Raw genomic sequence first — 10,091 nt, forward strand, 5'->3', positions numbered from 1 at the left:
CGTTTAATTTTTCGACGCCGCGGTGCGTTCACTTACTATTGTATTGCTTTAAAACCAAGATGGGCTTTATCAAATGATGTTGATAATGGACGTACGATCGATTACAGATGGTAAGTGAGTTTTTCTCATCGTTTTGATCATCCAAGCCATTTAACGGCATGAAATCTAGATACATTAGGAATACAGTGATGTACACATATTTCCTCTGGATTTCAGCAGACGCTATGTGTGTGTGTGTGTGTGTGTGTGTGTGTGTGTGTGTTGGGAGGAGAGGGGGGGTGGGGGTAAGGTATAATTGGCCAAATGCAGAGGTGCATAGTTAATAGCCCACTGTAGCTTGTGTCTAACATGTACCCCAGTGTATCACAGCTAATTAAGGAATGTACATATTTATAGTCAATCGGAAATGAACTATGAATGGCTCCCTTACATCAATCATGAGTGTATTAAATCTGTTAATCATGAATGTCTAAAAAATGTGATCTACTGCACAATATAGCTAATATATGACTTTGTATCCTTCCGTAGCAATCCCCCAAGGTGGCAGCAAGCAGCAGCTACTGTGATCATCATGTACTCCTTCCATAAAGAGGAATAATGCTGACATTGAAGACCGTGGGATCCTTATAAATTGTTAATAATACAATGAACACCTCTGTTACACCATCAGACCTGGTGGATGTGCCAAGACAGCAGAACTTCAATGGCACCCTGGGCACACAGACACCATCAAGTTGGGCTGTGATCCACACTGCTACCTTGACCTTTTGCTCTCTCCTCCTCATCTTCATCTTCTGCCTGGGCTCCTATGGCAACCTTGTGGTGTTCCTGTCCTTTTTTGACCCAGTGTTCCGCAAGTTCCGCACCAACTTTGACTTCATGATCCTCAACTTGTCCTTCTGTGACTTGTTCATTTGTTGTGTGACCGCTCCCATGTTTGCACTGGTGCTCTTCCTGGATGCGGGTGGAGGGGACGGCGTGTCGAAGAGTTTCTGCTTCGCCTTCCACCTGACCAGCTCGGGCTTCATCATCATGTCCCTGGAGACGGTCGCTGTCATTGCTTTGCATAGACTGCGCATGGTCTTGGGGCAGCAGCCCAACCGTACCGCCTCCTTCCCCTGCACGCTGGCCCTCACTGCCCTGCTGTGGACCTCCAGCTTCACCATGGCTGCCCTCCTCACCATGCGAGCGTACCCACGTAGAGATGGACCCTGCTTGCCCCACTTTGGCCTTGGAGGTGGACAGGCCAGGGTGGTGTTGTACGTCTACCTGGCAGACTTTGCCTTTTGTGTGGCCGTGGTGTCAGTGTCCTATATGATGATTGCTCAGACACTGAGGAAGAATGCACAAGTGAGGAAATGTCCTGTCATCACTGTAGATGCCACATGCCCTCCGCCCCCGCCACCTCTCATTGCAGCAGGCTTTGAGAGCATGCAGTGTGCTGTTCAAGACCCGTCTCTGTACCATAACCGGACTTACAACAAACTGCACCAAGTTCAGACGCACTCTTATGTCAACAAGACCAGCCAGCCTCTGGTTCCAGGTGCTGCCCAAGGAGCCACCTGCTGTCAGCTGGTGTCTACGGTCAACCTGGCCACAGCCAAAGACTCTAAGGCAGTTGTCACCTGTGTGGTCATAGTGTTCTCTGTGCTGCTTTGCTGCCTGCCAATGGGAGTTTCCCTGGCACAGGATGTTTTGACACCAGAAAGCAACTTTGCACACTACCAGTTTGAACTATGCGGCTTTGTGCTCATTTTTCTCAAGTCGGGCATCAATCCCTTTGTGTACTCGCGCAACAGCGCAGGCCTCCGCCGCCGCGTACTATGGTGTATCCAGTGGGCGGCACTGGGATTTCTCTGTTGCAAGCAAAAGACTCGGTTGCATGCGATGGGGAAGGGCAGCCTGGAAGTCAATCGCAATAAATCCTCCCATCATGAGACCAACTCAGCCTATGTACTGTCACCCAAGCCACAGAGGAGGCTGGTTGACCAGGCCTGCGGGCCCAGTCACTCCAGGGATTGTGCTGGTAGTCCAAGGGCCATGGGTGCACGCAAACCTCGCCCCCCGAGCACCTCTACACCTATCAACACCCGCATTGAGCCCTACTATAGTATATACAACAGCAGTCCCTCTGCAGGACCCAGCTCCCCAACCAGCCTGCAACCTGTCAGCTCTCAGACATTTGCCTTTGCCAAGTCTTATGTAGCCATGCACTACCACACTCACCAAGACGCACTGCAAGACTTTGAAAGCACCTCAGTGCATCAGATTCCCATTCCCTCAGTCTAATAGAAGACCTGAAAAGCTGCTGCGAATTAGAAAAGGTGTGGACTATCTCTCTGTGGCTTTAAATCAAATGTGAATCAGAAGAGGAACACCAAAACAGCCCATTTGATGTGTTTGGAATACTACATTGAAAATACAAGTTACGTTTTCTTGATTGAAAAACTAAAGAACCAGTATTATAATCCTTGCCATGAAACTAAAAAACAAGCAATAGATTTGTTATGAATGTGTCTGTTCCAAAAGTTAAATACTGTTATTTAATTGACTTATTTTTCTTTACAGATACTGCATTTTCACATTAATCTGCCCCTGTGTTGCGCACGCATGTGCCATTATAACCTGATACTCTGTAGGTTTTCATTGCAGCCAAAGACTGCAGTTGCTAGATCACTGCTGTTTGCTCTCTGGCTGAAGTTGCTGAGCACTGATATAAGCTGCCGTAGTGTCGGGCTGCTGTGAATCCCTGCACAGGCCCACACGTGGCTGTCGATGGCATGTGGTTGCTACTTTGATGAACTTTTGCTTCTTAAGAGAAATGTATTTGTGAACCTCATACACTTTTCAACACAATAAATGTTTGGCAAGAACAGTAGATCTCAGCTTTCACTTTTTTTAACTAGAACTTAAAACAATCAATGAGTCGATTGACAGAAATGCTCTCTGCAAATTTTGATAATTGATTACTCGTTTAATTTTCAAAAAATGTCAAGCTTTTGCTGGTTCCCGCTTTTCAAATTTGACGCTTTGCTTTGTCGCATATCATAATACACTTATCTTTGATTTTGCTGTAGATCTGACAGGAACATTTTGAAGATGACACATTTGCCTCTTGAAAAATATATTTTCCCTATTTCCTGATATATTTTAAGACAAAACAATGAATTAAGGAAATAATGCTGATAATTTAATAATAATAAAAAGAAATCCTTACTTGCAGCCCTAGTTTTATTATTGGCAGCCATGACAGGAGCTAAACACCTGTCATTGTGCTCATGTTTATATTGTGAAAGCAACATGCTTGGGTTATCTTAGAACTATAATGCGGTGATAACTAAGAGCAACAAATCAGTTTGAAACGGCATTTTGTCTCAAAACAAATGCTGTATCTTATATGATATATTCATGTCTGCTGTTTTTTTTAAATAAAAATAACTGAGATCAGGAATACAAATAACTGCAGTGGTTACTGTCCTCCACTTTTTGTGGAATTTACCTTAAACCGTCTTAGTTCTTTTACAGGTCCAGTGGAAAAATAAATTATACATGCTCAACATCAGCACCCTCTAGTGGCCTTTGCTGTACCATGGCAATTTACTACAATAGGTGTCCTTCAAAGGAGGAATCAAATACTTTGTTCTTTCCAGGAGGGGAATTAGTTAGTTATTATTTTACACATTCTTTTTAGGTGATATTCAGATGCCATGGTTAGAAAATTTGGTCACTTAATAAAAAAATAAGAAAAAGAGTTAGTTGTCATTGTAGAGGCGATGACAACTAACTCGACAGCCATACATACTTATTAAGAAGACATTTATTGCCACATGTATCTTATATTTCTCAGTCAAGTCAAATACTTTTTTCCTCTTCAGTAATACAACACTATAAATGAGATTCCATGTCTTAGTTTTATTCTTTGCTGCAAATGCATTGACATTGTATCCCTGTGATACAGCATTGATCAGGATTCCAGTGTGCATTTTCATAAAACCACAGAATACCTCAAACCAAGAGACATTCTGTACATCCAACAAACTTAAAAGAAATGGTAGGCAACCATTCACTTTTTTTTTTTTTTTTTTTTTTTTTTTTTTTACAATTCCACAGCATCTAATGCATAAGTTACACTCACTCATCCTGTAAATGAACACAATCCACATTCTCACTGCTGCAAAACACTTTCACACTTGTGTTTATCTACAAGTGCCACAGTCAAGCAGCTAATTATCACACACACACACACACACACACACACACACACACACACACACACACACACACACACACACACACACACACACACACACACACACACACACACACACACACACACACACACACACACACACACACACACACACACACACACACACACACACACACACACACACACACACACACACACACACACACACACACACACACACACACACACGAAAAATAAAACCACCATGAATATTGTGATTCCCCTGATGTTAACTTATCCCCTGATACAGAACTCCTTTGCTTGCAATTAATCAACACAAAGTGAAGCATAGATATGGTGTGCAGGCAATAAACCCACTGCCTTGTGGAGGGAGGCGTCAGCACCAATTCAATGTGTTATCACAATGTCTGAGCTAGCCCCTGCTGGATGTAGCATTGCCCATAGCACAGATCAGGGCATGGTCTGAGGCTGTGCTTCTATAGGCTAAGGGAAGTCCAGCCTCAGCATCAAGTTCAACCACAGTTTAACCTTGATTTGGGCTTTTAGCGCAGTGTCATGGGCATCTTTCTTCCTCCACCAAACAGGCTTCTTCTTTATGATCAATGTTCTTTCTCTTCAAGTGCATCTGTCTCTGTCCGTCCTCTCCTTGTCCTTAGTGTGCTGTTGCCATCATATGATCTTTGATAATTTAACTGGAGATTGACAGAAGTCCACGTTCATCAGCAGTGTCAAGAATCCTGCATATGACCGGAGACTCAACCTAGTGAGAAAAAAAAAAATAGACGTAAATCATCTCGAACCATCAAGGCTGACCTAGAATATAAAATTGAGCAGGAAAAAGACTAAAGACAATTAATAGGCCAATACCTACAGAGAGCTGATAGTTTTGTGTTATATATTCGAGAAATAACTTTCGTGAGGAGAAATATAAGGAAAACAGGTTCAATATGACACCAATACCACTACAATTAGCTGTTCTTGTGATGGCAAAGTTTTAGCCAACATTTCTAACCATATCATCTGAATAATGCGTTGAAGGGTTTCCATGGAGAGAAGCAGAATAATTATTTGAAGAAAATATCTCAAACGACAAAAAAAAATAAAAATCTAAACACACCCCACTAGTGTTGCATTATATATTAAAAAGATTTTTGTAGGGCTTTCCTTTTATTTAAGTCTCTAAGTAAGGGCTAACAACTTACCCCAAGGATGTACTGACAAGTCTGAGGCTCCAGCATGTAGACAGTGACAGCATGGGGAGACTCAGACTCCTTACATCTGACAGAGAGAAGAGAAATGAGAGGAGTGACTCAACTGGGAAACATCGGGGGATTGTCTTACTCATGTGTTGACCCATGGCAGTGACACTGAACCGGTGCTTTGGTTTTCTTTCCCGCCCCCCATGACTGTTCACTCACTTGAGCTTTACAATGACCTGTCTGGGCCTCCCTGTCAGATCACACACATCCCCGTGGCCATAAAAGTGGGAAACCAACCTGTCAAGAAGCAGAAAAATGTATACGATATGAATCAACAACAATCTTAGTTTACTTTGCATCCAGTTAAGGCTTCAAAATATGAATGGCCTACTTGACTTTCTGCACTCCATCATCTTTGAGCTGGTAGGATCGGGCAACGTTCTTCTTGGCCCACTCGTTGTGCTCCATGGCATTCCAGTTCCCGACCACCACGGTGTTCTTTCCTTGCTCTTTATCCTGGGGCAACAAGAATAATTTCCATCACTGTAAAAGTGAAACCTAATGTACCAAACAATTAACTAACTTTTACATTGTTGAAGTACAGCTGAAACATTACTTGATAAATCAATTAGCAGGAAAGGAATCGCCACCTATTTTGAGAACCGTATAATCAGTTTTCAAGCAGAGATTGCAAAAGTTCCCTAGTTCTAGCTTCTCAAATTGTGAGAATTTGCAACATTTTGTTGCTTTATGAAATAATCTGCATAGCTTTAGGTGCTGGTCCAACAAAACAAGCAATTTGCAGACAACCCCTTATGCTTCCAGAAACTTTTTTTGAAACATTTCATACCGTACTTTTTAACAGCTAAAATTGATATCAGAAGTAGATTTGCTTCCACACAGACAAACTCACACAAGCAAGGGGAAAAACCTTTACCTCATGGTACTGATGGACATGCTTGCCGTAGCAGAATTCATATTTCCACCACCCTACCCCTGGAACACACACATTAAGATGATTATATGTCACTGAATTATTTACTAAAACACTGTTTATGTGATGTATTATAACATGGCTCACCCCATGCAGACAGTACGAGCCACTAAGGAACTCCTTGATTAGCTGGTCGTCCGTCAAACGAGAGATGTGAGTGGTGCCGACAGTGACCTGAGACTGGCCTCCAACAGTCATGGGTTTGTGAGTGGAGGTGAAGGCCTCCTCTCTCACTGGTGGCGTCGCCTCCTGTAACACGCCAAAGATACACATGAGTCAGGCGTCGTTGGTACACTCAGTCCCCAAGTTTCCCCTCTTGTCATTTCTGTGCATGTCTCACCTCTCTGGTCCCAGAGGTGGCGCTGAAAGGCGGCTTAAGCTGCTCCTCTTGCTCCTTATCCAGCTGAGTGAGCCGCAGAGGCCGCAAAGGGGAGCCTGCCAGAGCCTGGCAGAAGATGGCGTTCACCGGGGAGGACTTGAACCTGCAAGGAATTAATGTCAAGTTTAGAAACCGTTTGATTAGGAAAATGCATTTCAGTAGAGCCCCAACACACAGGACAAACACATACTTCTACTACCAAGTCGTATATTCCTTTGAGCATGATATTTACATTTTGACAGATCTACCTGTATTTTGGGTGTGCGCAAAGCAGCGGTGTCAACACCACCACCTCATATTCACAGGTAGTGACCTCAGCGACAGAAAGGATCTCATGCTTGGCCTCTGGGTGACAGACGTACAGCACAGACGTTGAGCGAGCGTCGTTCTGTTTCAGCACACAAGGAGTCCCATTTCCCATCTCCAGCGAGAAGAAGGGAGTCAGCTGACCTTCTATGTTCTTAGTGGGCACCTGGACACCAGTGGAAAGAGTGAAGGAAACAGAAAGGATACAACTAAATGTGAGTATTGACAGCCAGGCAAATATGGTTGGTTATCGCAGTTTCATTAATATACCTACTTCAATTTCATCTGCTGATTTGACCTTTTCTGCCTCTTCAACTTTATCTGAAAATAATTATAATTTAGCATTAGCAAAATAAGGCAAAGACTAATATACTAAACGTAAAAAAATATAACATAGTTTGAGTACATTCACAAATTAACTCACCTGTCTCTGTTGACTGGCTCTTCTGTGCCATATTCCCCAAGAAGTACTCTTGAACACTAATCTTCTTTGGAAAAACACATGATTACCTTAATGCATAGTGCACTCATGATGTCATCTGAAAATGACTTTACCCGCTACAAACACTGACCTGGCCAGTCTCCTTCTCTTCATGGTACTGTCTTATATGCTTTCCATGGCATACTTCATATGTCCAGTATGACTCAATCTGAAATTTTTGCCAAACCAAGAGCAAGTTAAGAGTTATTTAATTCACCAAACACCCTCAGGAAGCAGAAACAATCAGGTCAAATCTTTCGTCATGCTCTGCTAATGAAGTGTGAACTCCATCTCAACTCAGTTTCAGTCTCTCTGGTGACAGCAGTAGGGAAATTATGTTGAAATAAAAGTCAAACTTGAGAAGTCTCACCCTGTAGGAGCAGCTGCTTCGTTTGAATAGTGGCTCCAGCAGCTCACCAGGACTGGGCCCACTGTAGTCCTTATCGTCATCCTGAGTCAACAAAAGACAGCAAACAAAGGCATTTAGAGTTAGGGAGACAAGGCAGCGTGTCAGAGAACACAAGAGTACTAAAAAAGAAAACAACAACAAAACAACATCAGATGTGGAATCTTAATGCATATAATGCAGATCATGTTATGACAGTCACATCTCCTTTAATTGAAAATTTAGGATCTAAATCTGAGTTTCACCTGCTCACGTTTGTTTCCACCCTGAAATGAATAGCTTAGATAATATAGTCTAACAGGGGAGTGTTTAAAACCGGTCAGATCTTATGAGAGTTATTGTTGCTTGCCCCAGGAAATCCTTTTTTACTTTTTATTTACAAATACATTGTCATGCTATAACTGTTTCTGCATTGCCTATCAGCAAAGAAATCCCACATATGAATGATGACCAAAGATAAACATGACACAAACTGCAACTAATTCAATGGAAGATATGGGCTAGTCTACACAACTGAAGATCAGAGCAGAGTGATTCAAGTTTAACTGCTTACCTCATCTCCAGATGTCAGGGAAGGCAGGAGACATTTATACTTCTCCTTCTCTGTTGTTGTCATGATAACAAAGTCATCTTCTTTGTAAAGTACCCCTGTAACTGGCTGAAATCCACAGACAAACACGCGTTGATTGAAAAGCAACGTGGGGTATGAAGGAATAACTGAACATGTTGCACGCTCGCTTCACAGCCAACGTTACACAGTCGACAGTAACAGTGTTAGTGATGGAGGACACATACCAGCGTGAATTCAGCGCCTGGCCAGGTGATTTTGAAAGGGACTTCGTCTGTGAAAGAGGGATACCCCCCTCTGTTTGCCGAGACGCCGCAGCAGACCTCCAGCAACCCCGCAAGGAACACCATCGGCAGCCCGACCATCATGCCTGCTGTCCGGCTGCTCGACTCCCACAGCCCGCCCCTGGTGTAAGATAACAGCCGGCTCACCTCACACCGACAGCGGGGCCGAGTGATGAAATAAACGCGCCTACAAAGTCTGGATTTGACAGTAGTAAGATGGGACTGAGTGAGACGGATGTCAATACGGCACCAGATACAGGAAGTGAACTGTTTACTTGCCACGTCGTGTTCCGCCTCTGCGCGGGGCTTAAATAACAGCAGCGCCCTCTGGTGGCCGTAGTTTGTTATATCGTTAACAGTATGTTGAAGAAAGTTTTTAACAAAATTTCACAGTCTAGTGTATCAAAATAAGTCATGGGATAATATTTAGAAAAAATGTCACAATATAGTAAGTAAAAAAAAAGACATAGTATAGTATGTCATTCTTATGGAATCCTATATTATATCATTTTTGTGTCATTTTTAGACATACTATACTATGACAATTTTACAACAAACTACTCTGGCATTTTTGAACATGAAAATAACATACCTTTTTACTATCAACACTTGAAATGATGAAGGTACTTGCAACTGATAAGGAAGGACAAAATGTAAACCATACTTAGGGGTTACATTTTTTCCTCTTTACTTAAGATTTCATTAAACTTATTTTCATGGTTTACTATACTATATACTATGTTATTTTTATGAAATTTGACAATTTTTATGGTGCACTATTTTTTATGGCAAACTATACAATGGCATTTCCTATGACATGTTTATGGCATTTCATATTAAGACATTTTAACGCCATTTTTTTAAAATATACTATATTATGTAATTATTCAATATATATACATATACATAAATATAAATATATAAAGCCCTCCTCTAGCCCATCAAAAGAATGTCAGTAATGTCAATATTTCCGAGATCTTTAAAAGGCACATTTACTTCTCTTGTATAGAGTAGAGTATACAGTGAAACACAATGTTACCAGTGTCTTGCTAACCCCTACCACAGCCTTTTGTGCTGAGAATAATACTCATACAGCTATTATCGAACGCAGACCACATCTCGCCTAAAGCAGTTGGCTACTTTTGAAAACTTTTGAAAGGTTTGAGAGAGCTTCACAGATTATAAGGGCACAAAACAAAGGCAGATTGCCTCATCTCTGCCTCCCAGTGGATGGATTTGGAAGTTTAATTGTGTCAGCGTGTGT

General features: G+C 42.2%; 2 protein-coding genes across 3 annotated transcripts; one reads left to right on the top strand and one right to left on the bottom strand.

Moving 5' to 3' along the window:
* The first annotated feature begins 645 nt into the window (after nucleotides 1-645).
* Nucleotides 646-2,289, top strand: gpr75 (G protein-coupled receptor 75). Its single transcript, XM_054600844.1, has one exon. The coding sequence runs from the start codon at nucleotides 646-648 to the stop codon at nucleotides 2,287-2,289; it is 1,644 nt and encodes a 547-aa protein (XP_054456819.1).
* Nucleotides 2,290-4,388: 2,099 nt separating this feature from the next.
* Nucleotides 4,389-9,096, bottom strand: erlec1 (endoplasmic reticulum lectin 1). 2 transcript variants are annotated; one of them, XM_054600422.1, is made up of 14 exons: nucleotides 8,771-9,096; nucleotides 8,529-8,633; nucleotides 7,940-8,020; nucleotides 7,661-7,738; nucleotides 7,513-7,573; nucleotides 7,363-7,409; nucleotides 7,031-7,254; nucleotides 6,744-6,885; nucleotides 6,490-6,652; nucleotides 6,347-6,405; nucleotides 5,801-5,925; nucleotides 5,629-5,706; nucleotides 5,413-5,488; nucleotides 4,389-4,970 (listed from the first exon to the last, which is right to left on the bottom strand). In XM_054600422.1, exons 1-14 carry the CDS (start codon nucleotides 8,909-8,911, stop codon nucleotides 4,899-4,901), a joined length of 1,452 nt encoding a protein of 483 aa, XP_054456397.1. In that variant the 5' UTR covers nucleotides 8,912-9,096; the 3' UTR covers nucleotides 4,389-4,898. The 2 variants fall into 2 exon arrangements, with proteins under 2 accessions (XP_054456397.1, XP_054456396.1); XM_054600421.1 differs by having other exon boundaries at nucleotides 7,513-7,576.
* Nucleotides 9,097-10,091: the final 995 nt, after the last annotated feature.

This window comes from Anoplopoma fimbria, chromosome 6 (assembly GCF_027596085.1).
Source record: "Anoplopoma fimbria isolate UVic2021 breed Golden Eagle Sablefish chromosome 6, Afim_UVic_2022, whole genome shotgun sequence".
In the NCBI taxonomy this organism is placed as follows: Eukaryota; Metazoa; Chordata; class Actinopteri; order Perciformes; family Anoplopomatidae; genus Anoplopoma; species Anoplopoma fimbria.

Bases quoted from the DNA above. Each gene is read 5' to 3' on its own strand.
- gpr75 (XM_054600844.1), top strand. From the start codon at position 646: ATGAACACCTCTGTTACACCATCAGACCTGGTGGATGTGCCAAGACAG.
- erlec1 (XM_054600421.1), bottom strand. From the start codon at position 8,911: ATGATGGTCGGGCTGCCGATGGTGTTCCTTGCGGGGTTGCTGGAGGTC. The intron at 8,021-8,528 runs GTAAGCAGTTAA...TTGTTGACTCAG, and splicing joins CCCTGACATCTGGAGATGAG to GATGACGATAAGGACTACAG. The intron at 7,410-7,512 runs GTGAGTTAATTT...AATTATTTTCAG, and splicing joins GAGCCAGTCAACAGAGACAG to ATAAAGTTGAAGAGGCAGAA.